General features: G+C 36.0%; 1 protein-coding gene across 3 annotated transcripts in view; it reads right to left on the reverse strand.

The window, feature by feature from the left end:
* Positions 1 to 26,671, reverse strand: part of CACNA2D1 (calcium voltage-gated channel auxiliary subunit alpha2delta 1) — a 366,353-nt gene that overhangs the window by 177,025 nt on the left and 162,657 nt on the right. For all 3 annotated transcript variants that reach the window (XM_054631736.2, XM_077179149.1, XM_077179150.1), the window contains exon 4: positions 16,227 to 16,286. In XM_054631736.2, coding sequence (XP_054487711.1) covers positions 16,227 to 16,286 — 60 coding nt within the window. The remainder of the gene's footprint in view (positions 1 to 16,226; positions 16,287 to 26,671) is intronic.

A 26,671-nucleotide genomic window follows, 5' to 3' on the forward strand; every position in this document is an offset into this window, starting at 1 on the left:
AAAACTTCTCCATGTCAAAAAAAATTCTAAAATTTTAAGGTATTTTTCAGTGTAAGAATAACTGTTAGAAACTGCCACTGGACTACTTAAGCTGCCAGGATGATATTTAACTTCATGCAAAAAAGTTAAGAATACATTTCAAGTACTAATTGCACTTTGACTGTAGAATTAAAAGTCAAAAGTAGTTGCATGGTGAGGTTAAATGTAACAGAGCCCAAAAGATGAGAAATACAAGTCAGACAAACACACACCCAAATCAAAATCTACAGAGATGTCTGTTCTCCTGAAAGAATACAATATACTCCACAAAAAACTTCTGCATGAAGACATCCTCTGGCTCAATGGCCTGGAGTCAACACCAAACTTTGTTGGACATGCAGATAATTGTTAATATAACAATGGAATTTTGCTAATTTGCCTAATGGTAAGTACAGTCTATTTTTTTTAATGAATTGTTATTAATTTTGGTGACTTATTTAATTTACTGCAATTTTTTAGTGCAACTGGTAAACTAAGCAAATTAAATGTGGCAAAGTATTAAGCATTTTTTTGGTTGCAAAGCATCAAAGGCCAAATACTTCATGCAGGAATGAAAAAATTAGTGACTGAAAATTTAAATTTGCAAAACCACATGGATATTGTTCTTTGGTATAGTTGCCTATATCACAGACTGACTTCTTTTAGTCAGCCAAGCTGAAAAATTATTCTCAAGAATGGTATTTTGATCCACAGTAAAACCTAGGATTTTATGTACTTGCATGAGTGACAAATGACCAGGAAAGAAAATCATAAGGAGACTCTTTTGGAGTTACCAAACTTAAAGAACAAGCTTTAAATTTAATTTAAAGAACCAGCTACATATATAAAGAGATAGGAATAACCATCCTCTTCATTCTTCCTCCAGTGCTCTAAGCCAAAAACAAGGAAGACTGAGAAACAAAAATATTTCAAATCAATTTTAATTTTGGTAAATAAATTCGTCCAAAAGGTCCAGGAAACTGCTAATTTCTCATCACAATAGCTTCCTCAAAGAATAAGCAATTTATTTTTATAAGGCAAAATGCAATTGATTACAAAGCAGATTTCCAGGTGGGAAAATGAAATTAATTTGTTAGCAGCTAATTAACCTCTATATCACACTATCTGATCAGTTTAATTAAAGCAGCAAAGTATGTTTACTATAATTTATTCAGCATTACTTTCTTTAGTTGATGAAAGAATATAAAATAAAATAAAGTTTTTGAAAACTGTCTCTACTAATTGCATATTTTTTATTTTGTAAATAGTGCAAAATTAGAGTTCAGGAGCCTAGTTAAACAATTTGGACATAAATTTCCTTTGGATTCAGAAGAAATTGGCATTCTGAATTCATATCTGTGTTGGTGCTGGGATGCACTGAACCACTTGCACTATCATAACCAAATATAGAAAATATGCCAGTTCTCCAACTCCAAAAAGTCTTCAAAAGCCCTTGAGAAAATTATTTTCTACAGAGCAAGAGGCAAACATTTAGTAGAATTTGTTCCCCCCAAAAAATGTGTGTGCATTTGTTACATTTCTTCTGTGTTCTATCCACTACAACCAACAAATAAGACCATGTTTAGCAATGCTGCAATCAGTTGCTACAAAAAGGAATAAAATTTTAGGCATATGACACCACAATGGAGTAAAAAGTTGAGGGTAGCTGCTTGGTGATCCATGAGAGTGGCTGAAGTGTGTATAATTCAAGGCTTGTCTTCACAAAAAAAAACAAACCAAAAAAAACCCCCCAAAAAATGTATCATAAGAAATACATCACACAAAGAGTCGCTGTAAGTAAATTCTAAGCAATAGTACCCAAAAAACATAAATGTATTTTAAGAATCTCACTGGAATAGAAAAATGCCAACATTTTGCATAACTTTCCCTTAAACAGCAACAGCAGAGAGCCTTACACAGCTTTTTATTTATCCACATGTAAAAATTAAAATATAAGAAGATTTTAGGCTCTTTCTATGGGATATTACAATCCTGTGTAACACAGGAAAAAAAATTTCATATATGAATTATGAAAGTATGATCCAAAATTTGGATCATATTTTACAAGGCTGACATTGACCTGTAAATTTAGTGATTTCTAATATTTTTAAAAACACTGATTTCTTTCTTTGTCTGGACCAATTCTTCACTGAGTTTATTCAATCACTTAAAATGTGTTGTTAGACCCCAGAGGGTTATGACATACCAAAAAATAATTCAAAAAATCTTCAAAATGATTGCTATAACTCATCTTACACAATTTTCATGAAAATTAGGAAAAAACTCAACTAAATCTCTCAATTTCCTCCTGAATGTGAAAAGTGCCTTTACAAAAGGTAATAAAGTTCCAAACATATCAGGCTATGGTGTTTTTTTTCAGATTGCTTTGGCTTACCCATGTAACAAATTTCTGGCATATTGACTGTTGATTTTTTTAATGGGTCTCTTATAAAGACAAATCTTTCTTAAGACTTGAATCTAAATCATTTTTCCTCTATCTCTGATGTCTTAAAAAGAAAGCAGCTCTGGAAAGCAGTTACCAGGTTCTAAGAATTATCCCAAGCTCACCTAATGAATAAAGAACAGAAGGAATCATAATTTAATTATTCAGCTTTGGCAGCTGTTTTGTGCATGTCTTGCACTCAACCACTGCAATAAAGCAAAGCTTCAGGAGCACACCTTATTTCAGAAGTAGCTCAGTAGCATGAGACAAGCCAGCAGCTGGAAAATATTCCTTTTGCTATTGAGTATGAAATGAAGACTTTTCTAGTTAATCATTACAAGCAAAAGGTTCATATAAAAAAAAAAATAGAACAAAGTTATTTTTCTTCTTAATTATTGATGTTACATTGGTATGCTGGAAGTCATACAGAAGAGAAATAGGATTTAAGAGTTCTATCAATATCTTGCTGTTATGTTTCTCATTTTCCATCTTAACAACAGCATTAAATGAAAAGGGGTTTGTATTTCCTCACATGGATCACAACAGGGGTTTTCATTCATCAAGTATTTGATGCTTATGCCACAAACTGAGAAGAAATAGAGAGAAACCTTTGAAAGCCAGACTGATGGCTGCTGGCTGTCAGTGGGATGGAGAGAACAGCAATCTTTCCTTGGGAACACTCCTGGGCTTTACAACTCAGAGAAGGAATCATCTAATTATGGATTTGCACATCCTTCTGGTTCAACAACTGCACACAATTCAAAAAATATTTGAAGTTTTGTATAAATGAATCTTATTCTAGGCAGAGAGTTATTAAGTTTACAGCATTTTATCATTCCCAGAGTCTATGGTAACACATGTAAGTTTGGGCCCTTACACTGTATTACTCACTTTCAAATTCTCGTACAAATCAGCACTTTGAAATTCATCTCTTTTTTTAAAATTCAGGGTGGACAGACAGATATATCACAGAAGTGTGAAGATGTGAAGAAAGAGACAATGTGAGAAATTTTGAACAAGCAAAATAGCTCTCTCTTGTAAAAATAAAAAATGAAATGAAGGCAGGTATTTGTTAAGAAAGACAGAAAAGTTCCTGCAAACCTAACCAAGGCAACTGAAAAAATAAATTAGCACTGGAAGATCACAGTGAAGAAGAGAGAATGAAGTAAATTGCAAAGCATGTATTAAACTGATTTTAGTTTGAAGAAATGCATCATTTTGTTCCCTGAAATTTATGCTGTGTTGCTTGGGACTATCTCGGCTCAGCTCTCCACAGCACCACTACACAGTACTACACAAGTGTGAGCTGAGATTGCAGAAAGCACAAGAGGGAGAAACTACAAGTGTTTAAAAAGTTATTTGGGAAACTTAGGCTGATAGGGGAAGAAGAAGGAATGCTGCAAAGTGTCTTGTCAAGGGTGATGTCATGTGCACACCCACAGAAGCCATAGCAATGAAACTGGGGAGAAGAGCAGCGACTATTGCAGCTCCAGAAAACTAAATGAACAGAAACCATCCTAAATTAGCCACTCTTTGCCTAGAAAAGTCCTCCAAAATTATTTTAGTTGATGTTGAACAGGTTGATGTTGAACCCCACTCTCCTGAATGAGAGCAGCACAGGCTGTGTGTTATGAACTGAAGATCACAGACATGAGTAAACCATGGGTTCCTGCACAGAGTGAGCATTAGCCAACTGTACAAATTGACCACAAGGGCTAGGATTTCTCTTTTGCAGTAAGCCACTGTTCACACTGAATGTGAAATATTCCTGGGGTTTAAAACATGAAAGAGGTAAAATTTCAAAAGTATGAGCACATAATAGTTTAACTATTTGAGATACTCAAAGTATCTGAGCCCAACAGAGTTAGTCCTTTGTAGACCTCCACAGGACTCAGCTAAAAGTGAGTTCCTGTTCATAGACATAAATACTCAAACACATGAGATGATCTCTTTGAGAGATATATAATATCTCTCAAATATAAATATAAATACATGTGTAAGTATAAACACAGAGGAAAATTTATACAATTGATATCTGTTTATAAATAACTCCCACCCATTAAAGTAGGCCCAGCACAATCTTAAAATTTGTCTGATTCTCAAAATATCACCTAAATATTGTTTATGAACACTGAGCAATAGGGAAAAGCAAATCCAGTATTTCAGAAATCTGTAAGTTTTAGTTCATTATCTCCAAGCAATAAAGAAGACTATTTTCTCTGTTTCATATTCAAACATTTCAAGCTCTTGAAAATATAGTATTGTAGAGCTCATGCAGACATAAAAGCATTTGATGAATTCAGTTGTATTTATCTTAATATTTTCTTATCAGTATAGAGATGACATGAGGAGCTGGATGAATTAAGTGCATCCTATTGACAAACATACACAACTTCAATTAAATAGATGGATTTGCACTAATCTACTCTTACTAGTACATGTAAACACTTCAGTGAATTATTATAATTTCAGTATTATAATTTTAGTAAAACCTACTGATGTTAAAGGAAGTCCTGTCCATGTCATAGTTATTTTTCATAAAAGCATCATTCATAGTTCACAATATTGTAATATGGTGAATATAACTATAGTTCATAATATTGTAAATATTTTCACAGAAATTGTGGGATGTTTTCCCTACTACTGTTAATTAAATGTCTGAAGAACTTACTAGATTTATGGACTTTGCTTTCCAATTTTCAAGATTTATTTATCGGTAACTGTTAAGTATCTATTGCTGTAAATAAAACTTACTTTATCTTGAACAGTATTTCCTCTTGGTGAACAGTATTTCCTCTTGGTGCTTATTCTTGACACAGGATGCTTACTGATGTGTAACTATGGGACTTTTTAGGATAGACCATGCTTTATTCTTCAAAGAGAATATGATGTAAGTGTTTCAAAATAAAACCCAGATCAAACCTGAACACACTCTGCTTTCATCCATGTTGTGCTTGTTTCAGCTGTGCCCAAGACATGTAAGCAATGCACCAGGAACCCTTCTCAACTCAGCTGGCAGGTCTCTAGGAGGCAACACCCTGTCTGGCTTTTCTGCATGCCTCCAACATCATCTCAGCAGGTTTTATATGCTCACATACTCTTACATGTCTTTATGTAATTAATGTAGACCCAGAACATTAGAGATCGAGAGAGACTGGAAGTATCTGGAATTAAATCACCCATTTGGTATCATTCCTGTAATAAGGAAAGTAAGTCAACCATCAGCAGAAGAAATGGCAGCCATCATTTGGGATTTATAAATATATTAATGGCATGTTTTTGAAAAAGAAGACAACTTCAGTCTTAATCCAGCTTTTGGGGTTTTTTGCTGGTATCTCTCACCAAAAATGAAAAGAAACCAAACCACCCTGTTTCAGAGCAACACAGCTTTAGCAGAAAATATCTGCAAATATTGGTAAAATAAAATTGAAATGTTCTATCTGAAAGTTGGAGAAGTGCTATGGCAAAACTTCTTCAATGAGAATTTAGAATACCTTAAGTCTAAAGGTCCTTTATACTATGATGCCATAGCAAATTAGATGAAACTTGCCCATATGGAGAATATCCAGTCTGGTAGAAAACTTTTGCTGGAAGTTTTCTTTAAACTTTTATGTAGGGAAAAACCTCACAGACAAAGCACAAGAAGTTTTATGAGGTGAAAACACCGGAATTTTGTGCAAGCACAGAAAAATATCAACTGAGCCAACCCTCTTAGTTTTACTGTACTCCTGTGTAACTCTTAAGAAATGCAAAACTGAAGTTACCCTCCTGAGAGATGGTAATGCCCAAAGGAATAAGACAATCCTACCTGAATTAATAATTCATCAGGGATTATTCACCCATTTTTAAATGTGAGGATCTGGTCTGATAGTTTTTATATTTATTCTCACATTTACAAGAAAGTTATAATTCACAGTATTTCAGTGCAATGTAATTTGTTACTAACAAATGGGAAAATTAAAACAGAATGGTAGTGTGTTCTATAAACTCATCAATCACAGTCATAGAGCTGGCCCAGACTTCTTCAGACATGTTAAATCCTAATGCCCCTTCAGTGAGACCTAGACTTGTTTGTGTATTTATTTAAAGAGTTCATATGTGCTCATAGCAAGAATTAACTGGAAAAAAAAAACAAAACCAAATGCTTAACAGCTACATTTCTGGTCAAATCAGGTAGAATTTTTAAGCATTTCTTTGCATGATGTTAGCACAGGTTAGGATATTACTAATTTTGAAGAATTTCCCTGCTCTGTGTTATGTCCATCTCTTGTTTTGTGGCCGAATCTACAGAAATATCTGACACTACTTCCATCACACATCAGCATTTCCAGGACATAAAAGAGACACTTGCACCTTTTGTTTAAATTCTAATGAGAGTTACACTATACTCAGGAGATGGAAAGCTGAGAATTCCCAAATCCCTTGAGCAAAATGCAGCTCCTAATAATAAGATTTTCTTGCACTCCCAGAGCATTTGAAAGTCTATGTAAAAAGAAATACCTATTAAAACTTCCACAGTATTGCCACTGCAAAAGAGTGCAGACATCAAACATTTTCTGATCACATCTGCTGCACAAGCCTCTTTTCAAGGAACTGAGCTTCTTGGGAGTGTAGAGGTCTACAAACTTTTCAACATGGAAACTTTCCAACTCCCCTCTTAGGTTCTTTTCTAAAGGTAATGAGCTTTGACAAAGATAAGCTGAATTTTCATCGGGCATTCTACAGGAGCCCTGGGACATAAGAAGAAGGTAAAATATCTGGCCTGCATGACAGCACTGGTTTTGTCATTTGAGAAAAAAAAGAAGTAAATGGAGTTAAGAAACCCACAAATATCTCCTCCTCCAAAAATCCAACCCATTCAGCTCAGGCTTTCAGAAAAGTTCTATTCTTAGGATGAAATAACACATGTAGAATTCCATATACACGTATTCATAGTATTTGCTCTTTCTGGCAGGAAATATTTAAAAAATATTTGGGTTTAATTTCCTTAAAAAAAAACCAAACAAACTCTAAGGTTTGCTATTATGAAAGGAATTCCTCCTCTGAAGTAAGAACCAAACCTCTGTAATATTTTCTGAATTTCTCAAAGTTAGAAGTATGACGCCATTATGAAAAGCCATATTTGAGTCTTACACCATTGATAAACTTCCTGTGCATATTCAATCAGGTTTTTTTTTAGTTTTAAATTAAAACAAACAAACAAACAAACAAACACACACACACACACAAAAAAAAAAGGCAACAACAAAAAAAATCCCTCTCTCAATTTGTAAATATAACAAAAATTTCAATTTGTAAATATTGACAGCAAAGTTAGGTTAGTTAATACTTTTCCCAAAACATGGGCACATTTCCTAAATTCAGTGTAAAAAGGGTCAGAATAATATGTGACAACCAACAGGAAAATGAGTTTTCCTGGGAAAGTGAGGAAACTAGTCATGTCCTAGTTATACTGGCAATGATAAATCACAGAAAAAATATATTGTTAGTTCTGAAAGGAAAATATTTGACAAAAAAGCTTACAGACAAACTAAACAGCACCCTTGATGTCCATTTCTAATTGATTTTACTTATTCACTGGTATTAAAACAGTGAATATTAAAACAGTGCTATGAATTACTTATCCCAGGAACTGAATGGGAGGGTGAAAGGTAACATCAAAAAACCAGTTAGCTTCATCTGATTCAATGAACTCTTAGAAAATGTGCACAATAGCAGCCTGCAAAAGCTTTTCTTAGCATATTGTACTTCTCAGTTTTAACCTGAAGAACCTACAGGATGTTAATAAATGGAGTACAATAGTATATCTTGCTTTTAATAAGGTGTTTGTTCTGAAAGCACATTAAAGCCTCATTCAAAATGAAGGTGATAATGCACATGTATGGCAGCTTAATAATAAAAATCACACCTTTCTTTCTTTTCTTCTTACCTAGATCCTTCCCTCCACCTCTTTCAGAAGCTGCACATTTTTTAAATGAGTTGCCTGGTCAATAAGTAAAAAAAAGTGTATTAGATGTCTTTAACATATTTGATTTTTGAGATAAAATGGAATGCTTGAAAGCCCTCAACAGTGATTGAAGGTGTTTCTTTGCTCTACTCTAAAAGCTTTTTTGGCAAGTTTCCAACCAGTGAAGCACTGAACTGCACAGATGAGATCCGTGCAATGATTTATATTATAAAGTTACACTCCTTTACTGAAGGTAAGCATAGTAAGAGGTGGTAAATAACCAGTATCTAAAGACTAAAAGCTAGCTCCTCTATAGCTACACATTTTATATCCCTGCTTATATAAAATCTTAATTCTGATTGTACTGCTACCACTGTCTTCCTCATCAACTCTCTAATCAGTTAAAATTCTTAAAGTGTGAGAAAGAAAAGAGAAATCAAGGATTCCAGTATGATTAATCACACTAACATTCACTGGTGCAATTCTCATACAAGATTGTGTCAGATATATAATGGAACAGAAGCATGGAAGAGCTGTCCTATGGCAGCCCATATTTGAGAGGAAAATCAATGATTTCTAGAGTGAAAGACTCATCTGAGAGACTCTAGGAAGTTATAAAAATTCAGGCAAGGTAGAAAGCAACTCTACTCTTAAAAAGATTTCTAATGACTCTGATTTTTTTTTTTTTAATTTCCATTAAGAAGTTTTTCTTTTATCCCACTAGTACCTGCTAGATATTTGTAAACAAGAAGGCACACTGAGACTTTTTGAAATAAGAATCAAACATTAGGGGGCAGGATGTTGGGGACAGACAAGCAAACAGAGGGCAATGGCTCCCAGGAGGGAACACCAGGCAAATTCTGCACTATTCTGGTGAGGTTTATGCTACATCTCCAAAGAGCCTTCAGCATGGACATGTTCACAGTGGATTTCTGCACTTAGATCAAATTCTCCTCACTAATGATGGAGATCCTGGGAAGCTGAAGTCAGTGTGTTCCAAAGTGTAACCATCATTCTCCTGTCTCACTTTGACAAATATTCTAGAGAACTGCAGAAATGTTTGTTCCTGGAACATTCACAGTGAATGTCCATTACTCAATAAGGTGTAAGTGATTTGACAAACATCAGCTAAACATCAGAACAACCCTTAAACCCACCCTATTTCAGTAAATAGAATTTATCCTTATTTCTTTACCTCACCTTCTTATTACTCTCAGAGGACACACACAGAAATTCATGCTCTGGGTAGAAAAATGTCCAAGTGCAATCACTGGCAGAAAAATGGTACTTCATTCCTTTCAGTGAGATAGGACACATTTAATTTAAATTATACACAAATGAAGGCTACAGGTCCCAAAAGAGGTGGCACACAGCCCTTCAGAGAATAAAATATTGTCCTCCCTAAAACCTGTCCATTTTAATTGATCATTTGGATGGGTTTTTTTCAAGTCACAGAAGTCACTTTAGAAATGTGAGGCATTATCCAAAATGAATCAAAATTAATGGAAGATTATTTCACTCAGTTTTGGATCAAAGCTCTGTGTGAAGATATTGACAGTTTTGATACTTTGCCTGTGTTTAGTGTTACAACTTTCACAAAATTATAAAGTGTAATTTAGTATTCTAACTTTCACAAAATTATAAAGTATCCCCGACTTACTAGGAAAGGATCCCACACCTACTTTGCACCTGTGAGGGCTGGTTCCCTGTACTGCAGGTCTGGTGCCAAATCTCAGCTGCATCATTTCTCACAGATGCTCTTGGCACAAAAGAGAATTATCAGAGGTACCAACCATGAGAGAACTGTATCATATCTCTGAAGAGATGAGAGAAAAAGGATTCTAGCTTGTTTTCTTCACAGAGTTTTCCTTCTCTCAAGAGGCAAAATATGTTTAGTAAACTGCTTCTTTATAGTGAAACCATGCCAAAGCTGAATATTTCATGGTTTGTTTGTTTGTTTTCCAGCTGAGGCTTTTAGGATACAGTGTTTTAGCATTGTTGTAACACCCAGAATAAACTACAGACAGTCCTGAAAATCTTCAAACTGCACAACACAACAGAGACACCTACTACTGCTCTGCTCTTGCAGGTCACTGCTTGGATCAACTCTGGGGATAGGAAACTTGTTTTATCTTAGCTATCATTTTCATCTTTTGTTTCTTGGCTGAGCAACTTTTCACTACAGTTTTATGCAGCCAAAATTTCTACTAGAAAAAGATAAACAAACCATATTTCCAAAGTAATATTCCCATGACCTTTTGTCATTATTTTTAAGCCCAGCTGGTACATGAACACCAGCCTACATATTATTATCAGAGAAAATGCTGTCTAAAAATTACCAAGAGGTAAAAATTCATCATTTACACAGAAGAAAATAAAATTACACTACTGGTGAAAAGAGAAAGCATATTGAAAGAATTTTTCATGTGGCATTTTTATATGATAATTAAGTCTTAAAAGTTTGAGTTTCAGTCTCCATATAAATAAGTGGATGTTAATAGGCCATCCATACAGACTCCCCTTTTAAAATACCAATGAGATATCCCTTATGTTTTTACATGTGTAAGTACAATTAATACAGCAACCCAACTGGAAACAAAATTGCTTTAGTTAACCAACCATTGCAAGGCAATCAAGTGTGGTATCAAATGTAATTGTAGAAGATTCATTTGGGGAATAACAGCAATTACTTCATACAGAATTCTCCCTTTCATTCTTTCAGCTTGCATACATTTTTTCATGAGTCTCTATCTCAGAAAAATAATTGGACGATCACAACTGTCAAAAGCATCCCCCTTTCAATCTGTAGTATACAAGAAATTGCAAACTGACAAGGCTGTTTCATTTAGATTTATTGGTTTGTACCTCTGAGTTGTAACTGCTTTAATCTTAAATATTCAAGCAGGCTTAATTCCTCCAGCTGTACAGGCAGCTGGGGAATTGGGCAGTACCAATGCAGAAGGAAACAGAGAATGGGATTTTTCCATTTGCCTGAAGCTAAGCATTTTTGATTTGCCTTCATAAACTTCACAAATATTCTCTTAGGACCTCATAGTTTTCTAACAGGTAAGTATTATTTTCGGGCCACACAAGTAAACTGAAGTTCAACAAGCTTAACCAACTTTGTGCTTCATTAGGAAATTCCACATCACAATCCAATATTTCTTTTTTCCTTTTTTTACTTAGAAGATATTTGATATTCTTAATTACTATTATAAATTAATATTACTTTGAATAGCTTTGTACCTTTAGCAAATTAATCAGTCATTTCCAAAAGTGTTTTGATATTTAATTACCAAAAATACTCATATCCACAATTATATTTTTTTCTTGTCGCTTAGCTAAAATTAATGGTAAATATGTAAGATGCACACTCTTAACTCATTTTAGATTTCCAAAATGTCCAGCTCACAGCTGAATAACTGAGTTACATAGTGGATGAGCAATGGGGTCACGGGTCAGGCACAAAGGTGACAGTGAATGAGGGGACATCAGGCTGGGGACCTGTCACTGCTGGGGTCCCACTGGGCTCCATCCTCAGCCTGCTTCTCTTCAACACCTTCATTAATGTCTTGGATGGAGTGCTCAAAGGAATTCTAAGTTAATTTGCTGCTGACACCAAACTGGGAAGGATCTGTCTGCTCCCTCAGAGGCAGAGAGGTCCTGCAGAGACACCTCCATACCCTGGAGTGATGGGCAACCACCAATCTCACCAAGTCTAACAAGGGCAAGTGCCAGATTCTGCACCTGGGATGGGGCAATCCTGGCTGTGTTATAGACTGGGGAATGAGGGGCTGGAGAGCAGCTGGGGAAAGGGACCTGGGGGTCCTGGTCAGTGGCAAATTGAACATGAGCCAGCAGTGCCCTGGCAGCCAGGAGGGACAGCCCTGTCCTGGGGGATTCAGGCACAGCATCAGCAGCCAGGCACTGGGGCAGCCTCACCTCAGGTGCTGGGGGCAGTTTTGGGCACCACAATATTAAAAAGACATTGAGATATTAGAGAATGGTCAAAGAAAAGCCAGGGGAGTCCTTAGGAGGGGCATCTGAGGCCACTGGGTTTGTGCAGCCTGGAGAAAAGGAAACTGAGGGACACCTCAGTGTGGTCTTCTACAACCTCCCAAGGGGCAGCAGAGGGGCAGGCACCAATCTCTTCACTCCTGTGATCAGTGACAATACCAAGGAAACAGCCTGAAGCTGAGCTGGGGGAGGTTTAGGTTGGATATTAGGAATAGGCTTTTCCCCCAGAGTTCCCCCACAGATGGGCACTGAAACAGCCCATCTGTTTCAGTGTAGTAGGGTAGTGGTCACCTCCCCAAGCCTGACAGAGTTCAAGAAGTCTTTGGACAACTCTCAGGCACAGGGTGTGATTCTTGGGGTGTCCTGTGCAGAGCCAGGAGTTGGACTTGATAATCTTAATGGGTCCCTTCAAACTCAGCATAGTCTATGATTCTATGGAACTGAAAACAGGTTTAGATTAGGCATTAGGAAGAACTTCTATCATGTGAAGGTGGTCAGGTACTGCCACAGATTTCCCAGAGAAGTTCCCTGGAAGTGTTCAAGGCCAGGGTGGATGAGGCTCTGAGTGGAAGGTGTACCTACCTATGGCAACAGGGTCAGAACAAGATGACCTTTAAGGTCCCGTCCAATCCAAACCATGCTGTGATTCCGTGATTCATAAAAGACTCAAAATTTAAGTTTTTTGGTTTGTTTTTCATTGTTTGGTCTGCTTGAAAGAGTTGGAATTTAATATACTATTGTACGTAAAATATTAGAAGAAATTATACTTTTATTCAATTAGAAATAGTACAGAAAAAGGAGTTTTAGTAGGTGTGGATCTGTATGTCTGTAAATAGTTTAGTCTACTAACTATTTCTCTAAAGTACAAACAAATTTTTTACTTTAGACAATTTGGACAGTATTTACACTAGATTATTAGGTGAAATTAAAAAAAAAAAAGTCTGTGGGAATAAATCTGGTTTTTTCCCTGTAGTAGCTTATTTCAGAAGATTGCATCTAAGATGATGAATTTTTATTATATGGTGAAATTAATTTGAAAATCAAATCTTTAATGCTTGCACGTTTCTTTTGCTGTGAACTGTGCACAACCCACTCATATTTAGAGTAAGGTGTTAGAACAGGCACCCTGGTGGTTTTCTGATTGACACATCCCTTGTAGCTCTGTACAGACCTTGGTCTCACAGTCAGCCTTCTTTGCCCTTTCTTTTCTGCATATGTCCCACTCAAGTCAGCCCATATACACTTCCCCAGGAGGAATGCTTGTGATGTTTTCTCCTGAAAACTCCACAGGCTTTTATTCATCTGCAATCTGACTGTCCAGGACGTTGCTGATCACAAGCTCATTAGAAGCAGAAATAGCTTGTCCCGTGAGTTCCATTCTACAGTGACTCATGTGCAATGCTGCTGGAAGGGCTTTCATCACCCAAACCTAAATCCTAGATGAGAAATGAACCTCATGCAGCACCATATAGACCATTCATAATGCTATCAGAAGAGCTTAACTGCAGAAAGTTTTACAGTCTATCTTCTATTTTCCATCACAGCCATTAGGAGAATGATTCTTCCAGTGAAAATTAAGTTTATCATAATGATCTGTGTGCAAACTAATTTGAGAAAGCATTTCCTAAAAAGTAGGCCAGAAGAGAAGAAAGATTACTTCTGGCAAAAATGGAACAAATTAAATTATAAGAGGCTTAATACATTTATTTGAAATTTAATTGCATGACCTAATGTCAAGGTTATTATATGGTGCACACTGTTCTGATCCAGATTCAAAACAGTAAAGTACAATCTCAGTTTGCAGTTACTTTATTATAAATCCAACTGCATTTTTTTTTCCAATACTGACCATAGACTTTCCCTGAACTACAACATCAATATAAAATCACATTTCCAAAATATTTTGAGATGTCTCCTTGGCAATGAACTCAGATAAAACCCGAAACCTTTTTGGTGTGACTGACTTGTACTGTGAAAAAAAAGGATAAAAAGAAAAACAAAAGCTAAGGTGGTGTTTACATGATGCCACAATATAGCACAGGAGCAAAATTATTAGAATGAGATTCTGCCTGTATTCACAGAGCTCTGCACTGAGTCCATCAAGCCTGCAGGTTTTGTTTTCCAGTCACAAGAGAGACAGATTAGCAGAAAAGGTCGCTGCAGCATTCTTGTTACAGCATCTCCATGGAACATGCATTGTGTGTTTTACTGCGTGTTGGAGGCTGTGCCTGTGCAGAGAGCTCAGTTAAAAGCATTCAGGCTGTGTCCACACTCTCTGGACTCCTGAAGTCAGTCACTCCTCTCTGAATTACATGGCCTGACCTTATGAGCTTTTCTGTCTGTTTTCAGATCTTCAAGTGCCTGAGTAACACTGGATCAGAACGAACATTTCTGCTGGTTTTGACTGGGTTAGAATTGCTTTCCTTCATAGTAGCTATGGATTTGTTCTGAGAAAAGTGTTGCTAATTCTGGTGTGGTTTTTTTAATTCATTTATTTTTATTGCTGAGGACTGTTTTTGTGCAGCTGAGGCCTTTTCTGTTTTTCCCCCTGCCCCAGCAGTGAGGAGGCTGGGGGTGCACAGCTGACCCCAGCTGACCCAGGGATACCCCATGCCATCCAGCACCATGCTCGGTGTGTAACACTGGAGGAAGAGGAAGGAAAAGGGGACTTCTGGAGCAATGGTGTTTGTCCTCACAAGTCACCATTAAGGGCAAAGGAACCCTGTTTTCCTGGGGATGGATGAACACCTGCCTGCCCATGGGAAGTGGTGAAGGAATTCCTTGTTTTGCTTTGCTACTGCATGCAACCTTTGCTTTACTTATGAAACTTTCTTTATATCAACCCACGAGTTTTCTCATTTTCACTCTTGCAATTGTCTCCCCCATCCTGACTGGGAGTGAGCAGGTGCCTGTGCAGTGCTTACTTGTCAGCTGGGGTTAAACCATGACAACATTCTTAGAAAACCACTGTGCATTTAACTGTGTGCTGAATGATTCTCATGGATGTGCAAACACAGTTCAGATTTGCAGCAGCATCATGTAAAAGTACCATCTGCTTTAATTTCTGAAGGAACATGGAATAAAGGCATAATAAATTATTTTGACACTTAGCCAAGAACTATAGCCTAAAATTAAGAGGCTTATAATCATGCAGCAAAATATTCATTTAGCCAAACTGGTAATAAAAACATCAAGGTTGTACATTTTAAAATCATGTCACTTATTTTTTCAGTAAAGCCTGAAATGAATAAAGAAGATAATTTAATGTTTGACCAGGCTGGGGCCTCTTTCAGCAGTACTAGAATATGGAAAGAGATTCTATAAAAAAGCCTATGACTCCCAAGTCATGCAGATATGCAGATAACCAAATCCTTCTGTATTAAACTTTTCTTGCTTGTTTTTTTTTTTTTTTCTCTTTACACAAGAAAAAGACAACTTGTAAAAATCTTTTCTATGATTCTGTTTCAGTGTTTGGAATAAGCACACTTTTAACTGATAGCAACCATCACTCAAATGTCTTCTCTGCAATCATTCCTTGTCTGTCAAAACAGATGTCTTGTGTACAACTCAGAGCTACATCCCTGGTCTGTGAAGCTCCTTAGGAGCTTCTGAAGGGAAAAGTTCATTTTATTCTCTAGACACCCTGACTGAGACTCTGTTTACTGGATTAAATAGACTGTCTATTCATTGTCAGTAACCCTTTCTGTAGTAGATATATAAACAACATATTTGTGAGACTACAGTTAACATTTCAAAGAGGAAAAATCCAGAAAGGTTAAAAGGAGAAAAATTGAAGCTTACCCCAAACTCATCCCTCCACTGATGTGATGCTTGGTACTTCTCTGCTTCTTTAGCAAGGCGCTGAAGAACAAAGAGAGAGAGAACATAAATTTTAGTCTTCACTGATTCTTTACATTAAAAAAAATCTTTATATTTTACTTTTTTCCTATGCATATTTGCTCTCTAAAAATTTTATATCTATACTTTTTTCATTTACTTGAAAATTATATGAGTCAAGGTGAACCATCCCCTCTAAAAAAAGCTGTTTTCTGTATTATTTTATATTTAAGTGTCATAATGCATTAGAAAATTTAACTTTCATTCCAATATAATTTTAAAAGTTCTAGTTAAGTTCAAAATCCATCAACATCCTCCTGAAAATACCCTCTCTTTACACATGCTACCTTGTCTTATGTGCATTAATTTAATCTACTATCTAATGACAAGTATATATTAAAATATTAAAACACCATGTTATGGACATTTATTTCTCTGTTATTTCATTTAGCTTCAATTATAGAAACTCCTGAAATCCCTGTGATTATTAGGGATGCATAAAGACTCAGTAATTTGGGACTAGCTGGAGTCTGATCTCATGGATTTAACTAGCAGCAGAGAGTAACAGGCATGTTCCTAGAGGGCATTCACCCATATTTAATACTTTGAATAAATCCAGTCTTTTCACTTAGCCCCACAGAAAGCAAAGCACGGGAATTTGCTCTTTCAAATCAATCTCTTGTACAGATACATCCATTAGATTGGCTGATGTGTTCCTCCTAATAAGTCCAGAAAAAACCTGTTTTGGCACAACTCTTAAGACTTCACTACAATTTTCCATACAGAATTTGCCATGGCAATGCATGTACTCCAGCAAAGCTGCACACTGATGCCCCATCCCACAGATGCACCCATCCCTACAGCAAGCCAGCTCACTCTGAAGAAGCAGCTACCTGGTGTGAATGCAGTTCATGTGGACTCAGCCATGTCCTAATTGTTGAGTGACTTACTTTCAGAAATAAATTATTTTACAGCCCAAGAAAAATTTTAGCGACTCTTTTTTAGGAGTCATGGTCCCTTTCTAGGAGACACCCTCTGACTATGTCCACCAGATAAGGATGAAAATGCTGACTGTGTAACAATAAGCCTGATGACCCTTTTAATATTCAGACCAATCCTTACACAAGATGCACTGGTGTCTAAGTCACACTTTCAGTTGAGTCACCCTGTCAGTTCTTGCCAACAGCAAAAGGAATATGACCAGAAAGTCCAGGAAAGCTGCAGTTCCAGACATGGTTCTGTCAGAACCTCACCTCAGACCTGCAACTGCCTGTGCTACCTTATCCCCTGAGGACAGCTGCTCTCCTGCTCTAACAGCTTCCAGGATGACTGACACATTTCAAAAATCAGAACTTAGGACCTTTTCCTTATTTTTAGGTTTGAAATAATTCTTTAAAACCAGAAAAACCATCAACTGTGTCCTCTACTGCCACAAAATGTGTCCCCCCACTCAATTGTTTTATTGTCAATCCAAATGATTCTTAGCTAACAGAAAGCTACCAGCATCTTACAGGCACAGCTCACTAGAGGTACATCCACAGTAACCAAGTACCACCCTAACCAAAGAAAAACTGTGATATCATTTAATACATTATACTGGAAAAAAGCACAGTCTAACTCTGTCTTGACTGCACTGGACAAACATCTACAGCATTTCATTTTTGGTAATACACTAGAACAACTTTGTCCATCTAGTTTATTCACTTAATCTAGCCCATTCTGTATCTAAATTTGCATATCCTTTGATAAATTCAAGATGATTAAGTCATATTTCACCAGGTTGTAGCAAAGCAAGATATAACACTTGCTACATGTGTAAATAGCTGCAGTTAACACTGTCCTCAGATTTCCTTCACACTGTGCTCCATTGCCTTAAGGTTCTCTAAGAACCACAAAAGACAGCAGAACCCAAATGCACAAAATGATAAATGGATTATGGAGAGAAATATATACTCATCACTAACACTACTAAGAATTTTCCATGGAAAGAACTGAGGCCATGCTTGAAGTTCCTCAGTTCAAATGGAAGATTTCTTAGATAATCTGCACTATAAAGTAAAAATGCTTAAAGCAAATTAAAAAAAAAAATTTGGTTTGGGTTGCTTTCTCTTGTCTCAAATGAAGGGAAAAAAAAGAATATCCCTCAGAAAATTATATTCTTATTTTTTTCAGTCAGGTTTTAGTTAGAGGCCATCCTAACTGCCCAAGCAACCATCTAAAATAACCCTACATGCAATATCTACAATGCTTTACACCTTAAAATAGCCTCCAAAATGGGAGGCTGGCATTCGGGGCCTGTGTACAGAGCTTTGTTAATGGTAATCAAGCTCATATGAAAGTGCAAGCAAACTGTTTAAGAAACAGTAATAGCCAATGAGAAAACAACTGTTCCTTGACTGCCAGAACCCCAAACCTGACACCATAATGAAAATACACATGACAGCAAGACAGGACCATGCATACAGGTTCCAGCAACTGGTTGAGATACCATTTGATTTCTTCATTCCTGCTTCCCTAAAGAATCTTTTGCTCTACTGTCCAAAAAAGAAGTATTTTTTTTTTGTTGCTGTTCCAGTTATTTAAATTTGATCAATTAAAAAAAAAAAATCTGCAATGTATTCAATACTTTAGCTGGAATGTATATTTAGAATGTACCTCATATTACCCTGTGTCAACGCTCCTCGGCCGAAAACAGCCGGGCAGTTCAGCAAACTCAAGTTACTTGTGCCTTTTATTGTGACACAAGGAGTCCAATTCTTCATCTCAAGGAAATCATGCCTGCTTGCTTTTGAGGTATGCAAATGTCAGGCCTGGCCTTCCCTGTTGTGATGGAGGAGTCTCTGGGGAATGCTGACAGAGAAGCTGCACAACAGCTGGCTGACACCTGGAGCTTCCCATTTTCCTCTCATTCCAATGAGGGTGTAACAAGGCAACAGCTTCTTTAACACCATGACCCACTGCAGCTCCCTACAGGTTTCTCCAGTAAATACTAAAATCCTGAGGTACGAATTTTTATGTGTAAGAAAATAAGAAGAAATGGTTTTAAACAATATTCTTGCATATTATCCTTTAATAATTTCTTCCTCCATGCCCTCTGTATTGCTTGCTGTGTAGATGACAGTTGTGAGATGTTTTTATGCCATGAACAAAGCTCTATTTAATAGCATTTTTGACAGAGAGAAGGAAAAGCAGAACAAAACTAAAAATGGAAAAAGAAAAAAAACCTAACATGTAACAGAAGTGTTCTGGCTTACTTCATTATATTTAAAGAACCCTGTTTCGTGCAGTCTGCTGGAGAACACAGATTTACTCTGAATTAGTAAATAAATTGAGGAACCACGACCAGGGAGAGAGGGCTGCAAAGGCTAACAGAATGCTGTAGCATCTATCCATGTCCTTTGGAGGATGCCTGACACCTGTCTGATGGTGCTTTTTAAGTAAGGGATCAGAGGAGCTGATGCCAGATTTAGCCAGTGTGATTGACACAGTAGCTGATGTCAAATTTAAGGTGCTTGGAAACACTTTGATTAAACATGCAATTTGTTTAATAAATTTTCCTAGAGTAAACAATTACTTCTATGTTTTTTTTCTTTTTTTCATTCATTTTAAACTTTTTTTAAAAAATTATTAATGAGAACAGATTCCTCCTTTTTTTTTTTCCTTAGTAGTAGAGTGCAGTGTGCATTATTCTGAGGAATTTCCAGTATAATTAGCTCATCAATAAAAAAAAAAAAATATCCCTTAGAAATCAGTCACTGCTCAAAAATAAATATTTTTAATCAAACTTTAAAAGGAGTCAAGAGGTACCTGCCACTAGATTTCCTTATATGTTTCAAAGAGAAAGGCTATCTTCAAAGGAAAACAGCTATTGAAAAGCTAGATAAGGTGCAAGTGTTAATTCACTCCACCAGCCTATGAATCTTTCTTTAACTTTTAAAGAGATTATAAAAGATTATACACACAAAAACATATACAAATAATAAAAAAGGAAAACAACTAAAAGAGATCCAAAGCCCAGCTGCTTGTCAATCTCAAAACCCTCTATTTTCTAAGGTCTTGTCCCCAGTTTCCAAGTTCATGTTACTATCTCTGAAAGGCAGCCTTTGATGCAGCACAGACAGCAAGAATCTTTATCTGATCTGTAAAGATCAACTCCCTAGCAGGCCTATTCATCTTCCAGCTTTCATTTTTCTTACATATATGTCATATTTTTATCTCCTCCTTGCCAGCACAAGATTCTGTCAGCAAATGGCCCAATTAAATTTATATTCAGTACAATGAATTTTTTTTTGTGCTTCCCATTCTCCTTTGTTTTATTTGAAAATAATATTCAACTAGATCTTGATATATTAAGCTATTATAAAATGTGTAATCTTAAGAGTTAACAGATATCAGTAACCTCACAAACTTTTTAAAACACAAAATCTAAGGTTTTTTTAGGTTATTCTAAGAATAATGGAAAAATATTTCAATATCAAGCTTATAAAGAACAACATAGAATACAGAATGACCTTCAAGTCCTGATTGTAAAATATTACCCAAATATTCAAACCTGTTCTTGCATGAACAGCACAAAAGCCACAAGAAGTATGTGTAAAAGTGGTTTAATACATAGTTTTCATATATGTGTCTGAAACAGAAATATTTTTCTTCCATAGTTGATTATGAATTGGATATGAATTACAGGATGAGGAAGAGATTCTGTAAGGCTCATATATTGGTGTCTGAAGTGTCAATGCAAGACTGATAGTGCTATTTCACTGCAGGTTTGATAGAGACTGACAAAGTCCAAAGGATTACATTCTCAGCTCAGCAAGCTGTTACATTCTATATTAAAACAAATTAGAACTATTCTACCTTCATTCTGTTTTCTTTACATGCAAAGCATATGTTATATTTTCACAGGAATCCTTGGCAATGAATACCCATGAGTTACCCTATTCAATAATTGTAACCAATTGTATAAAAAAAACGCCCAGGTTATCACACAGAAAGTTTGAGCTCAAAAAATAACTGTAAATTGGAAGGTCAGCAACCCAAAAGTGAGCATAGATGTGCTAAAAATAGCAACCCTCACATAAATACATCTGTATTTATTTTCTTTTGTCTTATTTCCATACTTCCAGTGGGGCACAGGAAGGGTTAGTAGGGGATGACCACCCTTTTGCATGTTATTTATAAAGATATTTCCTATATGATCTTTCTAAAAAGTGGGCACTGATAATAATTATCACCACAAAAGCTGATCTAGATTTGATGAAGCTGAGACATGTCAGTTTGGATAGGACAGTCCCAGACATAAATCATTGTCTTAGATTGAACCAAAGACAGGCCCAATTTTGCTGATTTAAATTGTAAGGAAAAGTTTTAAAGTTACCTCTCTCAAGTAAATTTGTTTGTTTTAAAAAATACTGTGATCACTAACACTGAAGCACAAAATTTCCCATGATAATTCATATTTCCCTATATCAAATAAGGACTTTTTTTCCTAAGCTTTGCTGTAATCCATTAAATAAAGGCCACTAGATTAGATCTTCATCAGAAGGGTAACTAGAACTTTAAACATATTTTTAAGATTTTTTTTTAATATAGTGACCAAATATAGTTTTTTGGTTTGGGGTTTGGTTTTTTGGGGTTTTTTTTTGGTTTTTTTTTTTGGTTTTTTTTTGGTTTGTTTTTTTTTTTTTTGTGTGTGTGGTTTTTTTTGTTTTTTGCTGATCTGCATCTTGGTTATATTTTATGTATTTACACTGCAAAGTCACAGCTTCTCTTTACTCTGACATCTGCTGTGCCACATGATGGAAATGTGATCTGTGCTCTGTTAATGAGGATATCTGAAGCATGTAAGGTCACAGAATGACTGTGTTTATATTGCTCTCCTATATTCCATACAGAATGTGCACGTTGTGCTCCTCAGCCACTCTCTGGGGACAGTTTCACTTTTGTCATCCTAGGCAGCACTTGAGTCATATTCATATGGAAAAAGGGTATACCAGGGGTCTGCTGACACTGTAATACTTACAAAAAGCAGCCTTCATATAAAATTACTGGCCTAAATGTATATATAATTTAAGACAACTGGGAATTAGCCCAATTTTTTGAAAAGGTAATGTTAAAGCTTATGTTAACAACTCTGGACAACAGTTCAAAGTAACACTTCAATCCTTGTCTTCCACTTTATAAATTAACAGCAACCTAAAATGCTACATTTATTTTTTTTCTAATTCAGCAGTAGATTACAAAACTCAACTTCAATTAAAAAGTAAGCAGAAAAGTATTTTCCAGTTTGTCTGCTTTTCTAATGCATTTCAAGACATTTCTGCTTTATTCATATGAAAAATAACTCTATTTCAGACCTTCTTAATCAGCTTTTCTAACAGGATGACCTCATATCCAAAGAAAGAAGAAAGAAAGAAAGGCTGTCATGCTGGTTAAAAAGTGACTTAATGGAAAAAAAAATCTTATCACCTTCTACATATTTAGAAGACAGAGCTTTAAAGGTTTTCAGTATCTGTTAATTGTTATAATGAAAATCATTCTTTGTCATTCAAGACAACCTTTATTCCTTGTTTACTTCAATGAAAGAAGGAAAAATAAGGCTGATTCTCTACAGAGAACTTTTACTCATGGTCTTCTTGTTCCAAAGCAAATCAAGCCACTGGTTGAAATAAGATCAGAAATCAATGGGAAATAAAATCTGAACTAGAGTACTTGAGATTACAAAATTGTAGGTAAAGACAACACTTTCTGACATAACTAATCACATTTATTTCAATGGGAAAAACTGAAATTGGGATGCCCTAAATAAATGCATCCCACACGTGCTTTTGATGCCTAAAGTGTCACGTGCAATCACCTGTGACTGACAAAGGTGTCACAGAAGGAAAGTAAGAAAGGATAAAGCCCAAAGAATATTTGTCACTGTGACACTTCTCCATTACATAATAGCAGCCCTTCCCTTAAACATGAACTAGAAATACCTCTTCTCTTATATTAGTTCCTAGCAAACTGACAAAAAGAGAAGGAGAGAAGGAAAAAGTGGCATAGTGGTAGTACTTCAAGGCCTAAAAGAGAGATGAAGAGTCTTTCAAATATTATATATTAGGGTTTTCATTAAAGTTTTAGAAAGAATCTAAAATCCTTCAGAAGTAGTCAAATGTACAGATATTGTCACTTTTTGTTTCTGTCCTGAAAACAAAGCACAGAAGAGCTGGAGCTATATACACTACTGAAAGTCATCTCTGGAAAAAAACCCAAAAAACTAAATAATAAATAAACAAGTAAATAAGTAAGCTAAACCCCATACATTTAAACTTGTGGAAAAGTGGTTTAGCTTGATATGCACTTAGGTGAGTGCACAGCCTGCAGAAGTTGCAGGGGATGATGTCAAGTACCAGTTTGTGGCTGGCTGAAAACTCACTGGAGTCACCTCAGATTTGTATCTAATGTCCAGAATCCTTACTAGAACTAGTAAGGCCATTGGTACCTGATGAAAAGAAACCTTACATGAGCAGTCAAAGGGAAAAATGAGCCACAGGTCCAAAGGCACTGCTGGAGGAGTACCTGAGTACCAGAGAACAGATCAAATACAGCCACAATGAAGAATGTAGGGAGCATAAAATCGTCTTCTCTGAGTGGAGCACTGAGTCTCATCCATGAGGCATGAAATATTATTTGTGTGAAATAAATATGGTGCAGTAGGGGTGTACAAATTTATTATATTCAACTATCTTTAAACAGCAAAAAGCAGTGTAGTAGATTCACATCAGAAGGTAGAGAAGCAGAATTTCCACATTTACAGGGAGGGGGAAGGAGGAAGGAAGTTCAGTTTCCAAGCCAGAGTATATTTCTAGGATGTGTGCAATCAGGAGATTTGAGAAGCTGGGAAATGTTGTGACAGCTTGATACTGCCAGAAATGTTTCTGTAGACAAGGGAGCACGATAGAGACAACTGTAGATAAAGGCATGAAGAAAAACTATTAGAAGAGTAAGATAGTCTGTCAAATGCATCTTGACATCTGGCAGTGAAATTTCACTGGAGTGGCATATAAAAGTAGCAGAAGACCACTTCTTTTAAGACATCATTCATCCTTCTCATTTGCAGAGGCTTAAACCCCTTAGAGCTTATTACATTTTCACTCTAATAATTCATATGGCATAAATGTAAGGCACATTAGTGTTATATTTTTAAACAGGCTCAAATTGAAGGACACACGCTGAAACCATTAGACTGAAATTGCCAACTGCTCCAACAAATCTCAAATTGCATAACACCACCAGCTCCAGCTCACTGCCTGCCTTGGGAAACTCTTTTAAGCTTCACAGCTGAGCTAGTAACTTCACAGGCACGATTAGAAAATGACATGGATATTGAGTAGGCATGACTTGTTACCCTGGTTTTTTTTCACATACTTTCTATCAGCTCAAGAAGAAATCATAACTACATAATTTGTTTTAGAAATATCAAAATTAACTCACTTAAAAAAAAGTGTTCTAAAATTTCATAAAGGCAATTTTCCTCTTACTTAAAAAAATTAAGTTGGCACAGTTCAGATTGCTTTACAACTCCTTTAATACCTCCTCAGTAGTCATGCATTTAAAAAATCATAAAGGAAAAAAAACCCAAACCCAACACAACATATAACCTACCAATTTATACATGTCAGCAGATTCACTGAAATCTGACTAATATCCAAACAGGAACAGACATACCTGAAATATGTACATACAACTCCCTTATTTTAAAGGGAAAAGAAGAAAAAAAAACCCAAACAAATCAATTAAATACCTCCTTGCAAAGTACAAGGAGAAGAATACATTGATACAGACTGGCATCACTTATGCAAGAAAAACACCAAAGTCATTTACTTTTAATTCAATAGGGGATGCAAGGGCAGTTTCATTTTCTCTCATCGTATAATCAAACAGAACAACAAGTTTCACAGAATGCTAAAGCTTCATGTGAATTTAGTAACATTATATCAAATAATATCTTTTTACTGTCAATGGAACTCAATAACAATACTAAATAAATACTGAATATTCAAAACACTGGAATATTTTTGCTTAAAATTATAGCTTCTGCTAAAATTAGAAAGGTGGAGTTCAGCTAGGTAGGAAACACTAAATATAGAGAAGTGTAGTAAGTTCTAGATTTACTCACACGTTGTGTGCTACAAAAGATGTTTAGATGTAATGCTGCTGTAATCCCAAAAGAAGATCATAAAGCTGGAGATTTAAAATCCCTGCTGAACTGATAAGCAAATACCTCTTCTGGCCATGCCACCAAAATTAAGCTCTCAGAGTTTGATGGGTATTTATAGAAAGAAGAGAAAAATCCAGAATTTCCAGAAATAACAGGAGTGAAAAGAGCTCATTTATCATCTATTCCTCTGCAGAACACGACAGAAATGTTTTATTTCATTAAGACACATTTATAACCTACACTATAATGATAAATTCCCAAGTAGTTAATGATTTATAATAAAATCAAGACAGCACTGAAGTCTGCAGCAGAATGTCCAGAAATGGGCCTATGAACAATGCAACTTTATTAATAATTAAATGTACAGCACGAATAGTGGAATGAAATTGTGAATTTTAGAAGAAAATCAGCATGTTCACCTCAGCACTCCAATGTATAAAACCGAATAAGGAATTTGACTTATTACAAGTCTGTTCAAAAATGAATCCACTTTTTAAATATATACACATATTTGCTTAAAACTATAGCTGCATACCAAATGTAGCTTTAACAAGGCAAGATAGTGTCTCAACAGCTTTGCATGTCAGGGAAAAACAAAACAGAGCAGGTGGTGGGCTCTAGCTGCTGAATAATCAACTTGATCTGATCAGCAGTCAGGGGCTGAGAGCCAAGGAAACACGTTACTGTTGGCAACAGCAGAAACAAAGGATCCATTAATACTGCATGCTATTTTCAGGCAACATTTCCCTAATGGAAGGAATTCTAGTCCAAAGAAATAGAAAGTGTTTAACTGTGAGTCCTGGAGAAAACTGAGTGCAAAGGGAAGGAAATGACCTTCCCCCTGCAAAGTGTAAGAGTGATTTTTATTTTCTCAGGGACCCTGGGAACACACCCCTGGCTATGCCTGGCTTTGAGCTGGGGTAACAGGACCCCCAAAGCCTCTGCATTTCCTTCTTATCACGTGGAGGGTAATAACAAGCTGCTTCTAAACTTTCCCAAATATGTTTTAAAAGAAGTGTTGCACTCCCAATGTTCTCTCTCTCTACTGGACAGGCTCAAGTTTTAATGTTCAAGTGTAGACATGTCAAGTTTTTAAAAGCAATTAAGGTTCTTTGTTACTTAAACTCTTTCTATAAAGGACTAAATGGGATTACTTGTTCTTATCCTCCATTCTTCCAGACTGTAATGTAAAAACACCTTAAAA

The sequence above is a fragment of the Agelaius phoeniceus genome, chromosome 5 (genome assembly GCF_051311805.1).
Source record: "Agelaius phoeniceus isolate bAgePho1 chromosome 5, bAgePho1.hap1, whole genome shotgun sequence".
Classification (NCBI taxonomy): Eukaryota; Metazoa; Chordata; class Aves; order Passeriformes; family Icteridae; genus Agelaius; species Agelaius phoeniceus.